We start from the raw sequence: 24,944 nt of genomic DNA, 5'->3' as shown, positions 1-24,944 counted from the left end.
CTGTCTTTACAGAGCAGGTGTAAGGGCCTTTTGGGGGTACGTGGGATGGCAACACTTTATTGGGCTGGGCCAGCCAGGAAGCAACACGAGTGAGCCAGAGGCGCGGCTCAGGACACATGCGGGATGGCGGCCCCCACCCCCGCCCCGCCCGCCTCGGTGTCCCCCACTCAGGGCTGGGCCATGGAGGGGGCAGCATAGGTCTGGAAACGCTTGTGGGCTCGCTGGTGCGTGAGCAGTCTCAGGGACATGGTGTCCACAGCCGTCTCCAGCCCCGGCTGCTGGGTGATCTCCACTGTGTAGTCATTGGCCTGCAGGGGCACCGCATCAGAAGGGGCTGGGGACTGGCCCCCTCCCACGTAGCCCAGGCCACTCACCAGCTGCAAGGAGGCCAGCATGGAGCGACACACCTCGAAGGCAGGCTGGCCGGCCACCAGCTTTGCAAAGGGACACCACTCGTTGAGCTGTGGGAACTGTGAGACCACCTGGTCCCCGTAGGTGTGGATGTCAAAGGGCAAGTGCTGCTCCTGCACAGGGGAGGGACACGTTGGCTGCGGGCAGGCCCCCGACGAGCCCCCGACGAGCCCCGGACGAGCCCCAGGCAGCAGGAGGCTCCGTTCTCGGCAGCACCACCTCACCTGCTCCAGGAGCAGGGGCCGGACAGTGTCCTCCCACTCCCTGACGCGCTGGCTCAGCTCTGTCTCCTGCACGAACTTCTGGGAGGTGGCGATGAACAGCTCCTGGGGGAGGACCAGTGGGAGCTGCTGCCCTCTGTGCAGGGTCCTGGGCCCCCCACCCGCACCCCACTGCCCGCCCACTCTGACCCAGGCCTACCACATTCCTTCGAACCAGCTCCTCGTAGCTCAGGGACGCCGGCATGGCCTCAGCATCTGGGGCAGGGGCAGCTGTGAGTTGCTGCAGCTGGGGGCCACTGTCCCCTCCCTCCCGTCCCCAGTGGCCCCTCAGCACCCCCGGCAGCTGCCCACTCCCAGGCCTACCCAGGGCAGCAGGCTCCCTGGGGCTTGCCCCTTCGGGCTCCACGTACTCCTCTGGCTCCAGAAAGTCATCTGTCACGAGGCAGGAGAGACGTCCACACAGCCAGTCAGTGGGCGGCAGGTGCTGAACCCACCGCCCAGCCCCCCAGCAGGCACCCACCTGCTGCGCCCAGGTCCTCCAGGGACTCTTCCAGGCGGTCTTCCTCTGAAGGCCACAGCCCCTCCTGGACCCTCGGCAGCCACTGCTTGCCCATCTGTCCAGAGGGAACACGCGTGAAGGGCACTGCCCTCTCCCCGCAGGGCCCCGTGTGGTCCCACACCACGGCCACTGATCGGTACTTGCCTCCCTCCTCTGCAGCTTCCGCAGGGTTTTCAGCTGCTCCCGCACATGCTCCCAGTAGAGGACCTCCATGTCTGCAAAGACCTCGTGAGAGCTCCCTGCCCTGCCCAGGTAACGCCGGTCTGCCCACGGCCTCTGGTGACCCCAGGCAGGGGGCCGGCATGGGGGAAGGCAGAGTAAGACTCTTCCCTGAGAAAGGTGCACACAAGGCCTCGGCTCACCTGCAAAGGACGGGCCCTTCTGCCGGGGCCTCCTGCGGTCAGCGTGGTCAGCATCTGTGAGAGAACTCGCTCAGCAGGAGCCGAGCCAGGGCCCCGACCTGCCCACAGGCCCAGGGCTGCTCGCAGCACTGGGGACAAGGGTGCCGAGCCCCCTCCACTGGCCCTGGCCCGGCCCCAGCTCCCAGGGGCCTGGGGTGCCCCACGGCCCAGCCCCTGCACTCACAGGCAGCCAGGTACCACTGGTGGAAGTCCTGCAGCTTGGCAGCACCCTTCCTCTTGCGCTTCTGTCCCGGAGCCGCCTCCACACAGGGGGGCACAGAGTAGGGCCTGCCTGGGAGCAAACGGGTGGCGCCTCAGTGTGGCTGGGCATCAGGACGCAGAGCCCGCCTGCCCACCCCAGCCACGGGCGCCCGAGTGCAGGTGTCCCCCACCCAGTTACCTTTCTTGAAGGGCTTAGAGTCCAGGGAGTCGAAAGGGTCCAGGCTCTGCCAGGGGTCTGCAGTCTCCTGAGGGAGGACAAGCAGAGGTGGGAGGATGAGGGGTGCACACCCCCCCCAAAGCCCAGGCACCAAGGGCGGTGACAGCCCAGGGGGGCCAAGCACACTCAGTGCAGGGTCACAGAGGATGCCATTCGAGGGAGGGAGCCCAGAGCTGCGGGAGAGGGGACTAAATTCTGGGAGGAAGATGCCTTGCAAGTGTGACGGGCCACAGGCTAGGAGCACCAAAGGCCAGCAGGAACAGGGGCAGGAGGGGCAGACGGCGAGGTCCTCGTGTCTGCTCCCCCCTCCCCACCTGGGGTGCAGGGCCCCGACACTCCTACCTTCAGCCGGGACACAGGCTCTGGGGGCCCCTCTCGCTCGCGCAGCAGGTACCTCCTGGGCAGGGCAGCGCTCTGCAAAGAAACGGCCCACAGTCCCCTTCCTCCCCTTCTCTACCAAGGGCTCGGGGCGCCCCAGCAGCTCTGCCCTGGGGTCAAAGTCAGGAGCCCTGCAGGAAGTTCTTGGGGGCAGCAGTTCAAATAGAGCAAACACACAAATCAGTAGTCATGGGAGTACTTTTTTTCCTTTAAAAATATGAGAGAAAAATAGAATGCCAAACATGCATGTTATTTACCAACCAGAATTAAGAAATGTTAACATTTTCTCCTGTATGCATCAGGTTGGGTATTTTTTAATAAATAAAAGGAAGGATTTCTAAGCTCTAAGTTGGACACAGTTGACCCTTGGGGGTCGAGTGAGGTAGCAAAGGCCCCCAGACCCACCCCTCCTGCAAGCCTGACCCCGAAAGAGGCAGCCTCGGAGACCAGCTCCCATCCCGGGCAGCCAAGCGCTCCACAGGGCTCCGACCCCTGAACACACGAGCGCGGTGGCAGCTCTGCTCCGAGAAGAGAGGGACACAGACGCTGCTGCCCAAACCGCTGGCTGCAGGGGTAGCCTAGGGCTGGCTGCGGGACAGTCTGACTTCTGGGCAAAGGCCGCGGGCCACAGCACTGTCCTGTGTAAGGTGACTCTGTGCAGAGCCAGGGCCCGCCCAGCTGACAGCTCGGTCTCCGCAGGCCTCAGGGTGGGCCCCACCTGCTGTAGGCTCCTGGGCTCCTCGTGCTCCAGGGGGGCCTGGGGGGCTATGGCCTCAGGGAGCTCTCCTGCTTCCTCTGCGTCCTCGTCCTCACCCCTGCCACTGGGCATCGGGCCTTCCGGAGAGGTGCCTGGGCGGGAAGCAAGAGCCTGGTCAGCCCCGAGGAGCCTGAGGACCGGACGGCAGCAGGGCCGACACCGAGGGGACCCGACAGGCCTCTCCCTGCAAACCCAGAGAACACAGTGGGCGCCTCACACTCTATCACACTAGTGGGCTCTGTCTGGGTCATTCTATTTCTTTGCAAATGCTCCTCTTTAAATGCTGCCATCTACGTCTGCCCCGAGAGGAGGCCGGGGAGGGTGGTCAGAGGCAGACCCTGAAGCCAGACAGATAAAGGCTCAGCCAAGGCCGGGGCCCGAGTGCGGCTGCTCCCCATCCCCACACCACAGGCCGCGGCGGAGCAGGCAGGCGGGCGGGCAGCTGGGGTGGCTGAGAGCAGCCCCGTCCGCTGGGCTTCACCTCCCCGGTTCCCCTACAGCCAGGCCCGCCAGGGAGCTCTCACCGGGCTCGTGGGAGAAGCCGAGCGCAGGAACGGGACTCCCGCACACAGACACTTCCATCCGCTGCTCCTCGGCCCTCCCGGCATCTGGGACAGACAGGGCAGAGGGTTGGCCCAGCCCCTCCCCAGACGGTTCCCACCTGCTGTCTCTAGACCCCTCCAAGGAGCCGGCGGGAGGGCAGGCCCAGCAGGGCGCCGGCCACGAGCTGGCCAGAGAGTGGGGCCCCACCAGGTGTCAGGCCCCAGTACCGAGGCCAGCTGTGACCTCGTCGACATGCAATCGAGGCACAGCAAGACCTGGTGAGGCGGATAAGTCCCCGCTGACCTACGACCTCCATAGAGCAGGGCGGACACTTGGGGAGAGGGAACCCCCCAGACCAGAGCTAGTGAGCACGGGGCACCCTGCAGAGACCCCCCCGCAGAAGACCCTCCCCTCCCTCCTCCCCACCAAGCCCTGCATCCTGGCCCTCACCCTGCTGGCTCCTTGGCGTGGGGGACATACCCACGGGCTCCACGGGGGACGTGCCCACCGGCTCCAACATGAAGGCCCCTCTGGGGTGGGGGGTGCACGTATTCATCCTGAAATCCTTCCGACTGGCCAGGACCTCGCCCTGACGGCTGTGCTGGCGAAAACATGCCCCTGTAGAGACCCTTCTCAGGCAGCCCCCTCCCTGCTGGGCTCAAGCCCTACCTGTACAGGGGGTAGCTGTTCTTCTCCACTTCATCAGGGGCCACCAGGGCCATGGGCAGGAGGGGGACGGCGAGGACCTCCTGCGTGGAGGCCGAGGGCGGGTGAGCGCAAACCCCTGGGACTCCAGGAGGGGAACCCACACAGGGCAACACCACCTTCCCACACCCACCGGGGGAAGAGCCAACCCCACCCCAGGGCAAAGGGGCTGGGACACTCACGCTGGGAGCCTGGTCATTCTTCAGGTCCACGTTGGCCCGGGAGTCGGGGAAGTCATCGAGCGACAGGAACTGTGGGGAGGCAGGAGAGCTCACGGGGTGGGGCCCAGGCAAGCACACAGGGGCAGGGCCGATGCCCAAGAAACCTCACCTCATCCTCTGCCTCCAGGGGAGCCCCTGAGCTGGCATCCCCGTTGGCCCTGTCTTCCTGCACCGAACAGAGCTGCTTGGCCCGCCTGAGAGAGAAGGGCGTCAGGGCGTCGGGTGGGCGTCCCAGGAGGCCGCACGCAGGCGGAGCCGCGCTCGCCCTCAGCCCCGGCTCCCACCGCCAGCACCCACCTCTTGCCAGAGATGAAGTCGAGCGCCTGGTAGACGAGCGAGTACAGGTACTCCACCTGGCGACCGGGGCGGGCAGTGAGGGCACGGAAAGGAGGGGCCACCGGCCGGGGTCCACAGCCTCCCCCAGGGCTGTCAGGCTCCCCAGCCTCCCCCAGGGCTGTCAGGCTCCCCAGCCTCCCCCAGGGCTGTCAGGCTCCCCAGCCTCCCCCAAAGCTGTGAGGCTCCCCAGCCTCCAGAACGAGCCCTGCCAATTTTGCCACCAAAAATAATTTCCGAACCAAACTAGTATCTGATGAGAATTACTCCACCAGCGGAGACTACCTACTTCCCCCTTCTGCCCCCTACGCTCCACACAGCAGCAAGCGCGCCTTCTCGACGTGACGCTGACGGCAGCGTGGTGCCCAGGGCAGGCCCCACAGTCCTGGGCCATCGCCCCCATAGGCCAGGCCTCCCACGCCCAGCGCCCGCCCCACCAGGCCTGCGTCCCCGCCGCTCCTCTGCCTGCGCTCCCGCCAGCGCCCTCAGGAGAGCTCCTCCCTGCCAAGTCCTGGCGGGCGCCACCCCATCCAGGAGCCCCAAGAGTCTCCGACAGCCCCCACAGCCCCTGACAGACCCTTCCTTTCACTTGCTTCTTGCCCAGGCCTCCACGGAACAGGGGTCCCACCACTAGGTGAGGGCCATGGGTTTCCGAGGTGCTGACAAGGTGCACTCGCAAGGAGGGGCAGAGGGAGGGCGGGATGTGTATGTGCCACCCGGGCTGTTGCCAAGGAGGGGTCTTCGGGACAACAGAGCCCACCAGCACACAAGACCCTCTCTGCCCAGCCACACCACTGTAAGTCAAAACTGGTTCTCTGGTGTTAAGAGGTGTCGAGACAGCAGGGGTGAGGCCCGAGGTGCCGGCGAGGCAGATTGGCGGCCGGGCGTGAGCTCTGCCACCAGCTCCACCAAACGCCGAGACCCGCGGCCAGGCGGGGCCCACCTTCTTACTGTAGACGCAGGCCGAGCCCTGGATCAGCAACGCTGCTTCGATGAAGTTCATCGTGGTTTTGCCTTCATCAAAGGAAATGCAGATCTGGTCCAGCTGCAAGAAACAAGACCAGGCGGGGGCTGCCGAGGCCCAGGCTGCACTCACGTCTTCCGGGACAGCCGCCCACCGCCCGCCTGCTCCAGGCCTCTGGCCTGGTCACCCCAGAGCAGCCCCTCAGACTGACAGCTCCAGCTCTGCCCTGGGCTCCACAGTGGCGCCTGGATAGTTCTGGAGGGAGAGACAGGTGTCTGTGACCCCCTCCCCCAATTCCTGTAACAAAAATCTTCCTGTGTTGGGGAAGAGAGAGGCCCCCGGAGCACGCCGTCCACAGATAGCCAGAGCTGCACACCAGCCCCCTTCAGAAGGCACTGGAAGCGCTCCACGCGCACCTGCCCCTCAGGGCGACTGACAGGCTCCCACAGGAAGACCCCTCCCCCCTCCGAGAGAAGCCAAGGGAACCTCGAGTGGGGAAGACAGAGACCAAATGCTGGGTCTCCATCCTTCAAGCAGGGAACTCGGGAAACGGTTCTGGGTGGGTCGTCGCCTTCCTCTGCAGGCCCCTCGGCCTCCCTGACCCCAGCTCCTCTGTCACCCCTTAAACGCCCGAGTTCTGGGCTCTGCCCTCGGCCTTGTGCTCTGCCCCCAGCACACGCCCGCCACGTGCTCTCGTCCGTCCTGGGCCACACTGCCAACAGGCACAAGCCCATCCCCGGACACGGCCTCTCGCCCGAGCTCCAGGGCTGCGTTTGCAGCCACCGGCCGAGCATCTCCACAGAGACGTCCACAAAGATTTCATCTCCATACTCCACCCGAGATCTTCCCCGCAGAGTGGGCCCCTCTCCCGTCAGCAGACGGCACTGTGAAGGAACTACGTGTTTGTCCTCAACGCTTCTATTTGGCTTTTCTATCTGCCTGGAACACCCGCCCCCAACTGTCCCCGGTGTAAATTCTGCTGCCTCGGTGCCCAGGGCCACCCTGCCACCCCAGTGGTGTGATCCTGTCACACTGTTTTCAAGTCTGTCCTCCCTTAGGGGACCGTGAGCAGCATGAGGTGACTCCAGCCTCTAGCTCAGTGCCCGACACTGGCGTCCAGTACATTCCCAACGAACAGGTGAAGCAGTGATGTCAGAGCGAAGCCTGAAAACGCAGGGAAGCCCACCAGGCAGAGCAAGGGAGTAGCATTGTAGGAGATGATTGCTCACAGAACGGCAGGGAGCAGAGACAGGACACAGGTGCTTCAGAAAACGAGTCCTATGCAAACATGGCCAAGTGCAGGGTGCTGAGAAGAGGCAAGATTTTAGGCCCCACAGTAGCACAAAGAACGGGGAGGCGCTAGCAGGACATCGCCAAGGGGAGCCACTTCCATTAGTTCTTTCAGGGTAGAGGGAGTTTGTCAGGTCACTGAATGAGGGAGCGGAACAGGCGCGTGACGGTCTTTGCAGTGTGAGGAACTGGGAGTGCTCAGGACCGAAGGCCTCGGCCTGAAAGACGGGAATGTGGAGGGGACCCCGTTCCCCTCAGTGACCCTCAGCCCAGCTGCGTGGAAGACATGGGAGGGGCGTGAAGGGCAGGAGGAACCATCAGCACAGGGGTCCAGGCAAGAGGGAGGCTGGGCCAGAGCGGTGGTCACCGTGCAGAGCAGCATGGACTCGGCAGGGACAGGACTTGGGTTGAGCAGGGGAGGTGAGAGGAGGCCCGGAGCTCAGAGCCTGGAGTTTCTGGGTGGGCAGGTTGGGAGGTGTCTAGAGTTCAGTGTGGACGTGTTCAATATGCATCTTGGTTAAGACATCCAAGTGATGTTTGAGGTAGGCAGTTGGCCAAGCACAGCGGCTCACGCCTATAATCCCAGCACTGTGGGAGGCCGAGGAGGGAGGATTGCTTGAAGCCAGGAGTTTGAGACCACCCTGAGCAAGAGTGAGACGAGACACCGTCTCTACTAAAAATAGAAAAACTAGCCGGCCACAGTGGCATATACCGGCAGTCCCAGCTACTCGGGAGGCTGAGGCAGGAGGATGCTTGAGCCCAGGAGTTTGAGGTTGTAGTGAGTTATGATGATGCCACAGCATTCCCCCCGGGGCAACAAAGTGAGACTCTCCAAAAAAAAAAAAAAAAAAAAAAAGAAAAGAAAAGAAAAAAAGAAAGGAGGGGAAAGACAAAACTAGAAGCCAGGACTTCAGCGGGTAGAGGTTTGGAAGGCTAGACACATGAGCCTAGACACAGGGCCAGGAAGTGGATTTACCAGGTGTCTCCAGGGACCCTGCTTAACACACTGACTGCCACACTAGAAAAAAAAAAATGTCTTCCTTGGGGCCACAGTGTTTTATTAGGAAAACAGAATAAAAATTTTCAAAACAAAACAATCCTTTCTAATTTAATGAAAAATTTAATGAAAACTGAAATTTATTGACTTCTATTCATTTAAGCCACATTTTCAGAATTAATTTGTCAATATCAATTGTAACAATAAGAACATCAACAAGTAAGATTTTCACGAACCAACTGCAGGGTTTTGCCCAGATTTGCTTCACGAGGCGCTGGGCTCAAAACCAGCATGAGTTAAATACAAGTCATATGGCAGTTAACGTGTTAATGTTGGAAGCCTGAATCCAGAGGACCCCACCCAGCCCGGTTCTCTGCGTTTTCTCGGCAGACTGTGCATCAGAGCAGAGAAGGTCGGCAATCGGATCACTTGCTCATTTAACATTTATTCTGCACCTCCTGTGTGCTGGGCACTCTAAGCAGAGGGAAGAGAGCATAAATGCGGTCCGTGCCCTCACAGAATTTACACTCTAGGGTGGAGACAGACCACAAACAAGTAAATACGTTGAAGAATGGCTTGCAATAAACATTCTAATGTACATAAAGTGCTGAGACAGAGAAAACTACTTTAGACAGGGTGGTCAGCGGACATCTAAACTACGACCTAAAGGATGAAAAGGGCCGGGCGCGGTGGCTCACGCCTGTAATCCTAGCACTCTGGGAGGCCGAGGTGGGCGGATCGTTTGAGCTCAGGAGTTCGAGACCAGCCTGAGCAAGAGCGAGACCCCACCTCTACTAAAAATAGAAAGAAATTATATGGACAGCTAAAAATATATATAGAAAAAATTAGCCGGGCATGGTGGCGCATGCCTGTAGTCCCAGCTACTCGGGAGGCTGAGACAGGAGGATCCCTTGAGCTCAGGAGTTTGTGGTTGCTGTGAGCTAGGCTGACGCCACGGCACTCACTCTAGCCTGGGCAACAGAGTGAGACTCTGTCTCAAAAAAAAAAAAAAAAAAAAAGGATGAAAAGAACTTAGTCATAAAAGAAAATTCTGAAGCTGAGCACAATGGCACATGCCTGTAATCCTAGCTACTTGGGAGGCTGAAGCAGGAGAACTGCCTGAGCCCAGGAGTTTGAGACCAGCCTGGGCAACGTGGTAAGACGTTACCTCTTTTATATTAATATGCACACACATATATATTCCTTAGTGGGAGAAGAAAGTATATGTACCCTCTGCTAAGAGCAAGCTTGGGGTGCCAAAGGTTGACTGGTTCAAAAGAATAAGGTAGTGACCAGATGTGATGGCTCACGCCTGTAATCCCAGCACTTTGGGACGCTGAGGCAGGAAGACTGCTTGAGGCCAGGAGTTCAAGACTAACCCGGGCAACACAGCGAAACCCCATCTCTATAAAAAGTTAAAAAAATCAGCCAGGCACGGTAGCATGCACCTGTAGTCCCAGCTACTCAGGAGGCTGAGGCAAGAAGATCACCTGAGACTGGCAGGGAGTTCAGGGTTACAGTGAGCCATGATTGCCACTGCATTCCAGCCTGGGCAATAGAATGAGACCCTATCAAAAAAAAAAAAAAAAAGAACAAGGTAGAGAATAGCCCAAGATGAAGCTAAAGCATTAAGCTAAGCCAGATTCAGAGGAGGAAGTTTGGGTTTTACTGAGTACAATGGAAGGCCACTGAGAGGCCTCAGGCAGAGTAGTGCTAGTGGCCTGATTTTAATTTTTTTAAGAGTCGCACTTGCTGCTGGGTGGAGCATGGATTGGTCAGGAATAAAAACAGGGGTAGGGAGCCCAGATGGGAAGGTTTTACGAAAATCCAGGCCAGAGGAAATGGAGAACAAATTAATTCAAGTGATTTTCTGGTACACAACTGATGGAATTCATGGGTGAACTGGGTGTGGAATGTGGAGCTTCACTACGACAGCACTTAGCTTTCACCTTTGGTCAACGGAGATGGGGAAGACTAGGGTTTGAGCAGCAAAATGAAGAGCCCCACTTTAAACATGTTAAATCTGAGATGTTTGTGTGACATCCTAGTGAATGTCAAGAGAGCAGCTGGATACATAAAAGTAGATTCAGAGGAAAGATCTCAGACGGAGGTATAAACCTGGGAGTTGTCCTCACACAGGCCATATTTTACATTACGAAAATAAGTGAGATTGTTTAGGGGAAATGTGTCAGAAGATGACCCAGGCCCCCTCCTGAGGAACTCAATACTTAGAGACTGGTTGGGACAGAAAAAGTAGGCAGTGAAATAGGAAGAAAATCATACCACCATCGTTTCAAAAAGGAGGGAGTACCCAATAAATGCTGCTGAGTTGAATAAGATGACTCTGTTGTCCCTTGGATTTAGTAGGATGAGACCACCGTTGATCAAGACAAGAGACATTGAAGTGCAGTGGAAGCCGGATTGCAGGGGGCTGAGGAGTGAAAATGAAGCGCAGAGACGGAGTAGACAGCTCCTTAACAGAGGTCTAAGCAGGACTGTCAAACGTGGAAGAAAGACTAAATACTGACAGCATGAGACACGGCAGTAGCTTGAAACTGGTTTGAACACCCCAGATAAGAAATCCCTCTTACATGGTAATCCAGAGCTTTCAAACACACGAACATGCACACTGTAACTGAAACAAAAATGATCACGCTTTCCAGTCTAGTCCATTACATTAGAAAAAAATGCTGGTCACCGCCCACTAAATCGCTTTCACGGATCACTAACGGGCAGAGACATGCAATGACAGGTCCAGAGACGACAGAGACGCCTCCTTCGGGAGGCGGGGTGGAATCGGAAAAGAAGCGAGTCTGAGGACGAGCGCGGCCAGGGGTGCAGATGGCCACGGCCGAGGAGGCGGCGAGGCCGCCCCGGGCCCAGAGCGCCCGCCCGCACCACTCCCCGCCGCCCTCACCTCCTCCAGATACTCGCCCAGCTGGGCCGCCACGTCCACCTCCCAGTTCTTGGTGAGGTCGCGGATGGGCTGCAAGAGGTGGGCGAAGCGCGCCTCCACGTCCTCCATGTCCGGGCCGGGCCGGGCGGCAAGAGGACCGCAGGACCGGCTTCCGAAGGATACGGTACCCTCAACCCGCCACTACTTCTGGCGCCATTTTGCTGTTCCCGCCCAGGAAAATACGCAGAGCAGCGACGCGCGCATATCTATGACGTAATACGAGCCAAGGCCTTGAGGAGTGAACCTCGGCGCCTCTCGGCGGGAGCGCACCGGAAAAGCCACGGTGCGTGCTGGGGGCGGGGCAGGAAGGGCGGGGCTTGGCCTGCCCTGGGAGGGGCCCGGCGGGCGGTGGGCGGGTTTGGAGGGGTGGGACTTTGGGTTACCGCGGGTGGGCGGGACTTGGGCTGCCGAGGGCGGGGCTTGATGCTGCCGTGGGCGGGGGCCGGTGGGACTTGGGCTGCCGGGGCGGGGCTTGGGCGGCCGGGGGCGGGGCCGGCGGGGCTTGGTACTGCCGTGGGTGGGGCTTGGGCGTGCGGGGGCGGGGCTTGGGCTGCTGAGGGTGGGGCTTGGGACCGCTAGAGGCGGGGCTTAGGCTGCCGCGGGCGGGGCTCGGGCTGCCGGGCTGGGCGGGGCTTGGGCGGCCGCGGGCGGGGCTTGGGCGGCCGCGGGCGGGGCCGAGGGACCCGCGGGCTCTGCTCCAGCCGGCCGCGTAGCGGACATGGCGGGCTCCAGGCTCCCGCGGCAGCTCTTCCTCCAGGGCGTGGCCGCCGTCTTCATGTTCGCCTTTGCTTCCCTGTACACGCAGATCCCGGGTGAGGGCGCCCAGGGCGGGGCACCCCCCAGCGCGCGGGAAGCCGCGTCCTCTCTGAGTCCCGCGCCCACGCCGTCGCGGGGGCAGTGGGGGCCAGGCCTGACGCGCGGGGCCGGGGGTAGCCGCTGGGTCCCGCGGGGGTGGGGTCGGAGGCGTGCAATGCTGCGTTTCCCGCTGGGCTCGGGTCTGACCTGGGCGGGGGCGGGGCTTCCCCAGACCTGGCAGGCGGGCAGGAGACGGGCTCACCTGGCGCAGAGGGGTGTGGGAGGTCCCGCCCCAGGAAGCTGGGCGGGCCTTCTGGCCGCAGGGAGGGGTGTCAACGGGTTCTGACCTGGGCAGACATCCTGGAAGGGCCGTATGCCCTGACCTGGGCTGGGGGTGTCCAGGGCCTGGCGCTGACGTGCCCTCCCGCAGGCCTCTATGGCCCGGAGGGCATCCTGCCTGCACGGAGGACGCTGCGGCCGCAGGGCAAGGGTCGCTGGCAGCAGCTGTGGGAGACGCCCACGCTGCTGTGGGAAGCCCCGCGGCTGGGGCTGGACACCGCGCAGGGCCTGGAGCTGCTGAGCCTGCTGGGTGCGCTACTGGCGCTGGGCGCCTTGCTGCTGCGCCCGCTGCGCCACCCCCTCGTCTACCTGCTGCTCTGGGCCGCCTACCTATCGGCCTGCCAGGCAAGTGGGGCTGCCTGCTGCCCCCACACGGCACTGGGACCCCTGTCCCCAGCTCGCTCCAGCCCCCCAGCCCACTCCCCTGCCTCTGCCTTACCTGGCTCTGCAGACACACACTCCTGCTCCCTGACAGCCGGTCTCCCTACAGGTGGGCCAGGTGTTCCTTTACTTCCAGTGGTGAGTGACTGCTGGGTGTGGGGCCACAGGAGGTGGGTGGGGTGGGGGGTGTTTGCTTCTGGGGGAGGACCCACTCCCCAAGGAAGCAGTGGGGAGGGGACCCTGCGCTACTTCCTCTCCCTGCAGGGACTCCCTGCTGCTGGAGACTGGCTTCCTGGCTGTGCTGGTGGCCCCGCTGAGGCAGCCCCCACGGGGCAAGCAGACCCCCAAGGGCGAGCCAGCAGGGACCTTGCCCCACGAAGCCCTCCCCTTCTGGCTCGTGCGCTGGCTGCTGTTCCGCCTCATGTTCGCCTCCGGCGTGGTCAAGCTGACCAGCCGCTGCCCCGCGTGGTGGGGGCTCACTGGTGAGGGCTCACTGGTGAGGGTCCCGGCCTGGACCTGGGGTGGTCTGGGGGCTCTGCCCAGCGCCAACCACTGCCTGTCACCTGCAGCCCTCACCTACCACTACGAGACGCAGTGCCTGCCCACGCCTGCCGCCTGGCTGGCCCACCACCTGCCTGTCTGGCTGCACAAGCTCAGCGTGGTGGCCACCTTCCTCATCGAGATCGCCGTGCCCCCTCTGTTCTTCGCCCCCGTTCGCCGCCTGCGCTTGGCGGCCTTTTACTCCCAGGTGTGTGGGGCCTCAGCACTGTGCAGTGTGTCTCACTGGGGACAGGTGGCAGCTGCTGTCAGGAAGGCCTGGTGGGCAGAGGGGTGTGCCCCGCCCCCCCGGGTCGGAGGACGTCCGTCTCCGGGCAGCAGGGCCCAGGGTCGGTGGCCTGAGCGCCGAGCGCAGGTCCTCCCTCCCCAGGTGCTGCTGCAAGTCCTGATCATCATCACTGGCAACTATAACTTCTTCAACCTGCTGACGCTGGTGCTCACCACCGCCCTCCTGGACGACCAGCACCTGGCTGCTCAGCCTGGCCATGGCCACCACAAGAAGATGCCCACCTGTGAGTTTCAGCCTGTCCTGGGCAACCAGCCATCCTCAGCCCCGTGCCCTCCCAGGGTGTCTTCGTCCCCTCAGCACCCCCCACGTGAGCCCCACTCTGGCTCCCTCCCAGCCCCCTGGCTGTGGACCCTCCGCAGAGCCACTCCTGCCCTGCTCCACAGCCTGGCCCAAGGCCCTGCTGGCCTCGCTGTCCCTGCTGCTGGAGCTGGCCGTCTACGGTCTGCTGGCCTATGGCACCGTGCACTACTTTGGCCTGGAGGTCGACTGGCAGCAACACACCGTCCACTCCAGAACCAGTGAGTACCAGCTGGGGGGTCAGAGGGGAAGGGCTGGACCACCTTTCTTACAGCCCCTCCCTCGGTAGCCTTCACCTTCCACCAGTTCTCCCAGTGGCTGAAGACAGTGACCCTGCCCACCGTGTGGCTGGGTGTGGCCTCCCTCGCCTGGGAGCTGCTGGCTGCCGTCTGGAGGTACGTGGCCTGAGACGGGGGGGAGGGAGAGAGGGGTGCAGGGTGGGCCTGACCGAAGCTGGGTCCTGCCCCAGGTGGACCCAGGTGCGGGGATGGCTTCGGAAGCTCAGTGCTGCAGTCCAGCTGTCCGTCCTCGGCACTGCCACGGTGTCCTTGTTTGTGATCAGCCTGGTGGGTAGTGCTGCGGGGGGCGAGGTTGGGAGGGGCCGCAGCAGCAACACTGAGCCCCTGCCCACCTGCGTCTAGGTGCCGTACTGCTACGTGGAGCCGGGGACCCACGGGCGCCTGTGGCCTGGGGCCCACCGCCTGTTTGGCGCCGTGGAGCACCTGCAGCTGGCCAACTCCTACGGCCTCTTCCGCCGCATGACCGGCCTGGGCGGGCGGCCTGAGGTGGTGCTGGAGGGCAGCTATGACGGGCACCGCTGGACGGTGAGGCCCCTCGTGGATGGGAGCAGGTGGGGACGGGTCAAGCCTGCCCAGCTGACCGTGGCTCCGCCTGGCAGGAAATTGAGTTCATGTATAAGCCTGGGAACGTGAGCCGGTCACCGCCCGTGGTGGTGCCGCACCAGCCGCGCCTCGACTGGCAGATGTGGTTTGCGGCCCTGGGCCCGCACACACACAGCCCCTGGTTCACCAGCCTGGTCTTGCGCCTGCTGCAGGGCAAAGAGCCAGGTGAGGCCTGGGGTGGCCCATGGGGGGCGGGGTGCACGGGGCCAGGGTGGGGCCGTGCTGAACCCCTCCCCCGCCACAGTGATCCGCCTCCTCCAGAGCCACGTGGCCAGGTACCCCTTCCACGAGCAGCCGCCCACCTACATTCGGGCCCAGCGCTACAAGTACTGGTTCTCCCAGCCTGGGGAGCAGGGGTAAGGCCAGGGCGCCGGGTGGGGTGCTGGGGCCTGGGCTCTGGCCCCGCCCTAAACATCCGGTCCTGTTGCAGCCGGTGGTGGCGGCGACAGTGGGTGGAGGAATTCTTCCCAGCTGTGTCCCTGGGGGACCCGACGCTGGAGACCCTGCTCAGGCAGTTTGGACTGCAGGTAAGGGGGTGTCAGTCATGATGGGGGAGGGGCGGGGTGACCCCTGCCACAGGGGTGATCCCTGTGGGCCTCCCTCAATATCATCCCACAGGACAAGAGCCCACCCCGGGCCCGCAGCTCCAACAGCACCTTGGCCTGGGCCCTCCACTGGGTGCGGACTCAGCTGTCGCCCCTGGAGGCTCCCACCCTGCTCTGGGGGCTCCTCGTGGCTGTGGCGGCTGTCCGAGTTGTGCGGGCCCTGCCGGCCCCCTGGTCTCTCCAGTCCTCCCCGCCGGCCAGGGGGGAGAAGCAGAGGCAAGCCCCCAGGAAGGACTTGGGAGCTGCCTGTGAACAGGCTACCCCAGCCCCCGACAACTGCAGCAGTGGTTCCCGGACTCCCCGGCGGAAAAAGTAGCTGTGTTCTGTCAGCCGTGTGTCCCGAGAGGGTCAGGGCAGGTCCCCAGCACAGCTCTGTTCTCTTGCAAGGGGACATGGCCCAGCCACCGTGCCTTAGCCAATTCTGCCAGGCTACATGCAGGTTGGGGGGTTGCCCCCAGAGGATTGCCGGGTGCTACTTTGAGGGTCCACTTGTCCCCTGACACCCGCCCCCACCACTGCCTCCACTGTTGGCCCCAGAGGTGAACGTGTGACCCAGCTCAGGATCTGCCCCTGCCCTGGGCTGTGGGCGTTGAGTCTGGAAGGGGTGAGGCTGACCCGCTGAGCAGGAAGCGGAGAGAGGCGGAGCAGGTGCTGCACACCTTCGAGGTCCTCTCGGTACCAGCCCACCTGTCCTTCACACGTGTGCACCAATAAAGGCGTCTTCTGTGCTTGGCCATGAGCCTGCTGTTTCCTTCCTGCCGGGAGGCCTGAGGATGCTGCCCTGGCTCTGTGGGCACTCCCCCTGCCCCGTTCTCAGTGTCCTCCCCTGCAAAATGGGACAGAAGGGCCTGGTGGCCCTGTCAGCTGCCAAGCCAGTGGTGGAACGTGGACCCGGAACCAGTGCAGGGCCAGAGAACTGGCCAGGACACGGTCCCTTCTTTCCCTCGTGCGCCCACGTCCTGATCTCAGGAAAGGACAGACGGGTCGGAGGGGCAGGGGCGAAGGAAGGACAGGGAGGTGGACAGGTCAGCAGAGGCTCCTCTGCAGGGGGGGGCAGCGGGGGAGGGCAGCTGGAGGCCGGGTGGAGAAGGGAAGGTGCGAGTGACAACCTCCGGCCTCCACCACGGGAAGAGAACACCGGCCCAGTCGGGGCACCATCCAGGTTTCCATTCGGGGTCAGGCTGCCAATCGGAGGTCACTGCCCTCCCTGGGAACTGCAGCCCAGCTGCCCCCGCCCTGGCTTTGTGCTCGGCACAGCCCCCACCCCACCCGGGCCTCTGACCCCCCTGGGTCTCCAACCCACCCGGACAGGCAGAGCTCCGGGTCCAAGCAAGCCTGTGGCAGCTCTCAGGCGCCTCAAGAGCACTCACACGGGATGAAGGATCGGGAGTCAGCTTTGGCTCAAAACATTATCATATGTTTAAAATTCAAAAACCTGCCTCTGGGAGTGGGGGAGGGTGCAAAAAAAAAAAAAAAACTGCCTCTAGGCTTTTAAGGTCCCTTTATGAATCTCTCTTCTGGGTTTTGTTTTTGTTTTCTGTAACAGCTTTCTTGATAGTCCACATGCAGTACAATTCACCCATTCTTCTGACCTAACAATCTTTCCAAGGACTGAAAAACAAATTTATGAATAAACATACAAATGCGATGAGCCAACAATTCTCTTGCATGTTGCCATAGCACGCAGGGAAACCTGGTCCAAATCCACACGAGGAGTGTCCTGATCATGACAAATCACTGCCACTATCACAGACCTGTCCTGGACGGTGGCTGGTGGGTCTTCCTGGGGGAGGTGGGTGCCGGGCTCCGGGGTGGCCACACTGGTCAGCTGTGAGTTTGCTGAGAGAACATACAGCTTGTGGCACCCACACGTGGCCTGCATCTCTGCCTTGTGGAGCCCACAGCACCCGCATCCGGCAAGAGGAAGTCCATGGCTTCCGTGGACCCGGCCTCGGGACCTCTCTGCATCCTTAAAAATTACTGAGGACTCCAAAGATCCTTGCTTCTAAGAGTTTGACCTATCAGTATATACCATATTAGAAATTAGCCAGGGCCGGGCGCGGTGGCTCATGCCTGTCATCCCAACACTCTGGGAGGCCGAGGCGGGAGGATCACTGGAGCTCAGGAGTTCCAGACCAGCCTGAGCAAGTGTGAGACCCCATCTCTACTAAAAGTAGAAGAATTAGCTGGGCATCATGGCACACACCTATAGTCCCAGCTACTCGGGAGGCTGAGGCAAGAGGATCCCTTGAGCCCAGGAGTTTGAGGCTGCAGTGAGCTGCGATGACGCCACGGCACTCTAGCCTGGGTGATGGAGCGAGACTCTATCTCAAAAGAAAAAAAAAAGTTAGCTGAGTGTGGTGGCTCAAGCTTGTAATCCCAGCGCTTTAGGAGGCCAAAACAGAAGGATCACTTGAGGCCAGGAGTCTGAGACAAGTCTGGACAACATCTAGGAGAGATTCCCATCTCTAAGAAAACGAATAGAAAATTAGCCAGTCATGGTGGTGCACACCTGTAGTCCCAGCTACTTGGGAAGCCCAGGCAGGAGGATCGCTTGAGCCCAGGAGGTCAACATTGCAGTGAACTATGGTGACACCTCTGTACTTTAACCTGGGAGACAGACTGAGATCCTGTCTCTAAAAATATAAAAATAAATTTAAAATATTTACCATATTATAAACTGAGAATTTTAAAAAATATTTACTTATTAATTTTATTTAAATGTAAAGAAAACTCATTACATGTTAATATAATAAAAAATTTATAATGAAAAATAACTATTTCAAAAAAAACAAGTGAAGAGAGTGGCATGGTTTTGTTTTTGAGCATCTCTTTAATGTTGACCTCTCATATTGCTTCTGGCCAATGTGTTACAATATGGTTTTGGTTGAAATATGTTAATATATATGAAGAAAATCTGGCCTCACACAGATATGTTGTTGGAAAGAGTGTTTTAAAAGACTTTTCAGCTTACTGTGGATATTCTTCCTTAATACCACCAGATCCAAACTCTGTAAGTAGTAGTTTATTAGAGATGAGTTGGAATTTGGAGTCTGAAACCATCTCAATGAACTTTTTTGTCCTCTGTCACATTAAAATCACCGGTGTGTCTTGCACTCTGAATGCATTTTTTTACTCATGCATGATTTTGGAATATCACATATTGCTCATTTGGAAAATACTGGTTATTTTATTATGCAGAGCTTCTAAATGTTAGCACACCTCATTATACAATCTCGAAAAATCACAGTCGTCACTATCACCATCAGTCTCACCAGGAAAATTATTAAGTGTGAGGAATGTCATAATTAAGTGTGTCAATTCACAGTGGCGGACACAGGTTTGCCCAAATCTCAGTTTTTGTTCAAAGGCTCAATTTATTATCAGCAACAAATGCAGTTGTTGCTGTCCTTGAGGTGAGAGGTTCACTTTGCTCTCTTTTTTTTTTTTTTTTGGGACAGAGTCTCACTCTGTTGTCCAGGCTAGAGTGCCATGGCATCAGCCTAGCTCACAGCAACCTCAAACTCCTGGGCTCAAGCGATCCTCCTGCCTCAGCCTCCCGAGTAGCTGGGACTACAGGCATGTCCCACCATGCCCGGCTAATTTTTTCTGTATATATATGTTTTTAGTTGTCCATATAATTTCTATTTTTAGTAGAGACAGGGTCTCGCTCTTGCTCAGGCTGGTCTCAGACTCCTGAGCTCAAAGGATCCACCCACCTTCGCCTCCCAGAGTGCTGGGATTACAGGCGTGAGCCACCTCGCCCGGCCTGCTCATTCTTAAAGAAAACGCCTCCCAAATACCCCAGACCAGAGCCATGGCTCGTTTGTCACTTGTTCCTTCCAGTGAGGACGGTGTGGGGTCATTGAAGTGATGAGTTAAGCTGGCATCTCAGACAGTTGCTCGAGTTCTTTGAGATGGTTGTTGTGTTTATATTCAGCAGAAGAGTTTTGTGGGTGCTGCCTGTTCGTCACACAGAAAACATTTTAAAATGACTCCAGGATGGAGATTTAGTGATATTAATTTTTTTTTTTTTTTTTGAGGAAGGGTCTTGTTCTGTCACCCAGACTGGGGTGTAGTGGCCTCATCACAGCTCACTGCAGCCTTAGACTCCTGGGCTCAAGCGATCCTCCTGCCTCAGCCTCCCGAGTGGCCGGGACTACAGGTGGGCACCACCTCACCCTGCTAATTATTCTACTTTTTGTATTTTTGTTTTATTTTATTTATTTATTTTTGTGAGGCAGAGTCTCGCCCTGTTGCCCGGTCTACAGTGCCGCGGCGTCAGTCTAGCTCACAGCATCCTCCAACTCCTGGGCTCAGGAGATCCTCCTGCCTCAGCCTCCTGAGTGGCTGGGACTACAGGCGTGAGCCACCTCGCCCAGCTAATTTTTCTACTTTTTGTAGAGAAGGGGTCTCACTATGTTGCTCAAACTCCTGGCCTCAAGTGATCCTCCTACCTTGGCCTCCCAAAGTGCTAGGATTACAGGCGTGAGTCACCACCCCCGGCCATAATATTGATAATTTTTACTGCACTGACAAATCTCTCGATGTCTCTATGACTCTTGATGTCTCCTCTTTGTAATTTTCTATCCAGTAACCTTTCTCTGCTCTTTGGCTACAAATGCCCATCTTCCCTTCTTGTGTTTGGAGTTGCGTTCAACCTGTCTCCCCTCTGAGACGGTCTTGACCCTATTGCAATAGTGTTGAATGAAATCCTCCTTACCGAATTTGAACAAGCGTCAGAGTAATTTCTCTTTAGCAACCCACGCTAGCTGGGCTCAGGGCCCTGCCTGTGGTCCCACCCACTCAAGAGGATGAGGCGGGAGGACCACTTGAACCGAGTTCTATCCAGCCTTGGCAACATAGTGAGATGCTGTCTCTAAAAAAAAAAACAAACAGAAATTAATAATAATTTTTACTGCTTCATCAAAGACCTTTTTTAAAAAAGCTGTGGGTGCCTGGGCTGAAGAACACAGTTTTGACTAACACAGTTTCGGGCCACTGTCTCGATTCCTGCTGGCAATTTGATCCATCCGTGCTCTTATGTCATCGGTGCAAATGCCAATCCCCGGGGGGAAGGCAAGTGGCATCTGGGTACGTTGGGAACACGGCCCCTGCCAGAAGTGAGCAGAGGCCACGGGCTGCTGCCAGTCTCCACACAGGGCGACTGGGGTCAAGGGTCATGGGAGCCAGAGAGCGGGGAGGCGAGAGAGCCAAGCCCCACCCACGCTCGGCAGGCTCTGCAGCCCCCCAGCGACGGGGCCCCCAGCGAGGCCTGAGCCTCTCCTCAGTGCGCAGACGTCTGGGGCTTTGATCCCCGCCGCCCTCCCTCCCTGCCGGGCCTTTCCGGAGGTGGCAGGTTTAGGGTTAGGGTCTGCCCGGGGCATGGGGGCAGGGGACGCTGGGGTGAGGAGGGCAGCAGGGGCAACGAGGTGGAGATGAATGTTCAAGAGGTGATTGATTTAGTCCCCAACATGTGACCTGAAATTCCATTTTCCACTCAGAGAGAAGTGACCGATTCCAGGTCTGGGCAGCCTCTGTGGGGGGCTGGAAAATGGTACCCCAGAAACATCCACACCAAATCCTGGAAGGCGTGAACTGTGATCTTGTTTGGGAAAAGCGGCTTTGCAGATGGGAGTTAAGTGAAGGGCCTCAAGGTGAGGAGGTCACCGCACGGCGCGGGTGGCCTCACACGAGGGAGGCAGGAGGGGACAGACTCATGAGGCCCAACCCTGGAAACGCTGGAGCCCCCAGAGCTGGGGACGCAGAAGGGACCCTCCCCCCGAGTCTCCGGAGGGGCCCACGCCTTGACCCCAGACTTCTGGCCTCCAGAACGTGAAAGATTAAATTTCTGTTTTGTTTTTTTAAATTGACAAATAAATGTTGTATGTATTTATAGGGCACAAAATTATGTTTTTAAATATGGGTACACTGTGGATGGCTAACTCAAGCTAATTAACATACGTATTACCTCACATCCTTATCTTTTCATGGCGATTACACTTAAAATCTACTCTTGGCAATTTTCCAATATACAGGACGTTTTTATTAGCTGTGGGCACCAGGTACCAGAGATCCCGTGAGCCTTTTCCTCCTAACTGACATCTCGTGTTCTTTGACCAGCGCGTCCCCGACACCCTCCCGCCCTGGCACCCTGCTCGGCGTCGGTGAGTTCGGCGTTTTCGTTCCACGCGTGAGACTGCGGTGCTGTCCCCGTGCCTGGTGTGTTTCACTGAGCATCGTGCTCTCCGGGTTCCGCCGTCTGGCCACAAATGACCGGGTCCCCTTCCTTGCAAAGGCTGCTGGGCGTTCAGGTGCGCACACCACGTTCTCTCGCCGGTCGCCGCTGATGGACACGGAGGGCGAGTCCGTGCCTCGGCCGTTGTGCCGCACCGAGGGCTGCCATGAACACGGGGTGCACGGGTGCCGACTTCACTTCCCTTGGACGTGCCCGCCGAGCTATTGCTGGATCACACGGTAGGACTGTTTTTAATTTCGGGGAGAATCTTCGCACTGTTTTCCACTAGTGGCTGCACTAACCGACACTCCTACCCACACTGGGCAAGGGCTCCCCTTTCTCCGCCCCTCACCAACGCTTGTTATTGTTCGTCTTTTTGCTAAGAGCCATTCTGACAGGTGGGAGGTGGTATCTCATTCTGGGTTAATTTACATTTCTCTGATGATTAACAAGGTTGAGCATTTTTCATATACCTATTGGCATCTGTAGGTCTTGAGAAATGTCTATACTCCTCTCACAGGAGTGAAAAAACAGTAAAAAAATAGAAAAAAAAGAAATTAAGATAAAAAATATCTTTATTCAAATATAGAAAAAAAAAGAGAGAAATGTCTATTCAGATCCTTTGCCCATTTTTAACTTTTTAATTTTTTTTAGAGACGGACTCTCAGTTTGTCACCCAGGCTAGCGTGCAGTGGTACAATATAGCTCACTGCAGCCTTGAGCTCGTGGGTTCAAGCGATCCTCCTGCCTCAGCCTTTTGAGTAGCTGGGGCTACAGGCATCTGCCACGACGCCCTGTTAAATCTGCTCATTTTTAAATTGTGGTATTTGTTTTCTTACTATTTAAGTTCCTTACGTATTTTGGATATTAACCCTTCATCAGATATGTGGTGCAAATATTTTCTCCCATTGTGCAGGTTGTCTCTTGACTCTGTTGAGTGTTTCCTTTGCTGTGCGGAAGCTTTTTAGTTTGCTGCGATCCCACTCGTCTATTTTTGCTAAAACATCACTGCCCTGACCAATGTCATGAGTCTTCCCTTATGTTTCTTCTAGTAGTGTTGGGGTTTCTGGTCGTACGTTTAAGACTTTAATATATTTAATACAGTGAGTTGACTGTTATGGAGCCCACTGTGACTCACATGCTGACGCCCCCTGGAAACACCCTCGAGGACACACTCACACAGTGCTTTGCCGGGTTCCCCCGGTTCCCCGTTATTCCCTAATCCAGGCAGCTTGACGCCAAACTTAACCATCACAGGGACTGTGGACATTTCAACAGGGTTAACTCTTCCCCTCCGTGAAATAGGGATAGCTTTCCATTTAGTTGTGTTTCCTCTAATTTCTTTCATCAGTGTTTTATATTTTTCTGTGTCCAGATCTTTTACCTCCTGGGTTAAATTTATTTCTCAGTCCTTTATTGTGCAGCTATTGTACACGTGATTTTTTATTTATTTATTTATTTATTTATTTTTGAGACAGAGTCTCACTCCATTGCCCGGGCTAGAGTACCATGGTGTCAGCGTCGCTCACAGCAACCTCAAACTCCTGGGCTCAAGCGATCCTCCTGCCTCAGCCTCCCGAGTAGCTGGGATTACAAGCACATGCCACCATGCCCGGCTAATTTTTCTATTTTTAGTAGAGACAGGGTCTCGCTGTTGCTCAGGCTGGTCTGGAACTCCTGACCTTGAGCAATCCTCCCGCCTCGGCCTCCCAGAGTGCTAGGATGACAGGCATGAGCCACTGTGCCCGGCCATGTGATTTTCTTGATTTATTTTTCAGATAGTTTGTTGTTGGGATACGGAAACACTACCGACTTATTTTGTTTTGTCTTGGTTTTGAGACAGGGTCTCACTCCGTCACCCAGGCTGGAGTGCAGTGGTGTCATCGCAGCTCACTGCAGCCTCAAACTCCTGGGCTCAAGCGATCCTCGTGCCTCAGCCTCCGAAGTAGCTGGGACTACAGGCGCGCGTCACCAAGCCTGGCTAATTCTTCTATTTTCTGTAGAGACGGGGTCTCGCTCTTGCTCAGGCTGGTCTGGAACTCCCGGCCTCAAGTGATCCTCTGGCCTCAGCCTCCCAGAGTGCTGGGATTACAGGTGTGAGCCACGGCACCCAGACACTACTGCCTTTTGTATGTTGATTTTGTATCTCACAACTTTACTGAATTTGTTTATTAGTTCTAACAGTTTGTTGGTGGAATTTCTGTTGTTTTAAGCCACCCACTTTGTGGTAATTTGTTACGGCAGCCACAGGAAACCGACAGTCTGGTGTCTTATCATCAATGCATCCACCGGGGACTGCTGCAGCCACGCTGGAAGGATCCTGGAGGCCCTTCCCAACCACAGCCAAGGATGGAATAATCTGAGCCCAGGAAAAGATAACTCACGGAACTGGAGCACATCAAATATGCGGAAATCCACACATTCTTGACACAAACACAAATTCGTGGTCTCTGATGGATGCTGGGGGAGCGGCTCGTTTGCACACTGGTAACGCGAGGCAAAGGCTCAAGCACTTACCTGCCTTTGCTACGCAAACAGCACCACGGGGCAAACAGGCAGCACGTGGGAGGTGGAATGCTCCGGCAGGTGAGGCCAGCAGCACGTCACCGTCACCGTCCCCCGCCCAGGGGAGCTGAGGGTGTGGATGAACTTGAGCCCAGCGGCTTCCGTCCCACAAGGGGACAGATGCCGTGCGCCTCCCGGTCAGGAAAGCACGGCTTCAAACCGCTCTTGCCCACCAGGCGAACCCAAATCAGGTAAAGCCTCTAAACGCGAGTGCCAAGTAGCGGGGAACACGGAGGACAGTGTTAGCGGAGGGAGTGGGGGTGCAGTCGGCAAAATCCCAGCAACAGCAAGTTCCCCTGGACAGATGACCCGCTCTCTTCAGAGAGACGAGTCACCGGAGGATGGATGGATGGACGGCTCTGGATTGAAAGAAATGTCTGCAGAGCCAAGGGGAGGCCTGAGGGCTGCGCACCTGGGTGACAAAGCCATGCAGAAAAAAGGGGCCCTGCAGGGCTGCGGGGCGGGGGCTACAGCAGTGGGGGGTCCGACCATGGTGCTCGCAGGTGTTTGCTTTATAGCAATTACCCCGAGCGAGCGGCGGTTTTGCGTTGCTTTCCATGGACGCAGCATTCCTCTAGCTATGGGGCTGGGGTCGGGTGACTCGTGCCCCAGGCTCTGACACGGAGCTGGGGGGATGAGCAAGGCGTTGACGGTGGCAGGTGCCACAGCGCACATGTCTGGCGGGGCACACGTGTCTGAGGGTCACGGGACGGGGTCTATGCCCTGCTGTCGGAGTCCTTCAGCCCGGCCACCCCTGCTGCCGCGACACGCCCGCCAGGCCCCAGGGAGGCGTCCGCAAG

General features: G+C 58.2%; 2 protein-coding genes across 3 annotated transcripts; one reads left to right on the top strand and one right to left on the bottom strand.

Moving 5' to 3' along the window:
- Positions 1-53: 53 nt before the first annotated feature.
- On the bottom strand, positions 54-11,309 carry NCAPH2 (non-SMC condensin II complex subunit H2). Of its 2 annotated transcripts, none has more exons than XM_069489277.1 (20): positions 11,137-11,309; positions 5,912-6,013; positions 4,933-4,988; positions 4,745-4,829; positions 4,597-4,665; positions 4,379-4,458; positions 4,160-4,305; positions 3,691-3,774; positions 3,128-3,258; positions 2,374-2,445; positions 1,993-2,059; positions 1,777-1,884; positions 1,554-1,607; positions 1,336-1,406; positions 1,153-1,246; positions 996-1,064; positions 832-887; positions 636-737; positions 375-524; positions 54-308 (listed from the first exon to the last, which is right to left on the bottom strand). In XM_069489277.1, exons 1-20 carry the CDS (start codon positions 11,242-11,244, stop codon positions 168-170), a joined length of 1,845 nt encoding a protein of 614 aa, XP_069345378.1. In that variant the 5' UTR covers positions 11,245-11,309; the 3' UTR covers positions 54-167. The 2 variants fall into 2 exon arrangements, with proteins under 2 accessions (XP_069345378.1, XP_069345379.1); XM_069489278.1 differs by having other exon boundaries at positions 4,190-4,305.
- A 584-nt stretch (positions 11,310-11,893) lies between these two features.
- LMF2 (lipase maturation factor 2) lies at positions 11,894-16,075 on the top strand. Its single transcript, XM_069491643.1, has 14 exons — positions 11,894-11,987; positions 12,401-12,654; positions 12,800-12,828; positions 12,955-13,172; positions 13,260-13,438; positions 13,619-13,760; positions 13,921-14,055; positions 14,124-14,229; positions 14,304-14,400; positions 14,476-14,658; positions 14,733-14,901; positions 14,981-15,092; positions 15,167-15,263; positions 15,355-16,075. The coding sequence occupies exons 1-14, from the start codon at positions 11,894-11,896 to the stop codon at positions 15,655-15,657; spliced, it is 2,118 nt and encodes a 705-aa protein (XP_069347744.1). The 3' UTR covers positions 15,658-16,075.
- The last annotated feature ends 8,869 nt before the right edge of the window (positions 16,076-24,944 follow it).

Source organism: Eulemur rufifrons, chromosome 16 (genome assembly GCF_041146395.1).
Source record: "Eulemur rufifrons isolate Redbay chromosome 16, OSU_ERuf_1, whole genome shotgun sequence".
Classification (NCBI taxonomy): Eukaryota; Metazoa; Chordata; class Mammalia; order Primates; family Lemuridae; genus Eulemur; species Eulemur rufifrons.
The sequence above is the reverse complement of the archived record's forward strand: the minus strand, read 5'-3'. Positions and strand labels throughout refer to the sequence as shown.

Bases quoted from the DNA above. Each gene is read 5' to 3' on its own strand.
- LMF2 (XM_069491643.1), top strand. From the start codon at position 11,894: ATGGCGGGCTCCAGGCTCCCGCGGCAGCTCTTCCTCCAGGGCGTGGCC. The intron at 12,655-12,799 runs GCAAGTGGGGCT...GTCTCCCTACAG, and splicing joins CCTACCTATCGGCCTGCCAG to GTGGGCCAGGTGTTCCTTTA. The intron at 14,902-14,980 runs GTGAGGCCTGGG...CCCCCGCCACAG, and splicing joins GCTGCAGGGCAAAGAGCCAG to TGATCCGCCTCCTCCAGAGC.
- NCAPH2 (XM_069489277.1), bottom strand. From the start codon at position 11,244: ATGGAGGACGTGGAGGCGCGCTTCGCCCACCTCTTGCAGCCCATCCGC. The intron at 4,306-4,378 runs GTAGGGCTTGAG...TCGCCAGCACAG, and splicing joins AACAGCTACCCCCTGTACAG to CCGTCAGGGCGAGGTCCTGG. The intron at 1,065-1,152 runs GTGGGTGCCTGC...GCCTCGTGACAG, and splicing joins GGAGGACCTGGGCGCAGCAG to ATGACTTTCTGGAGCCAGAG.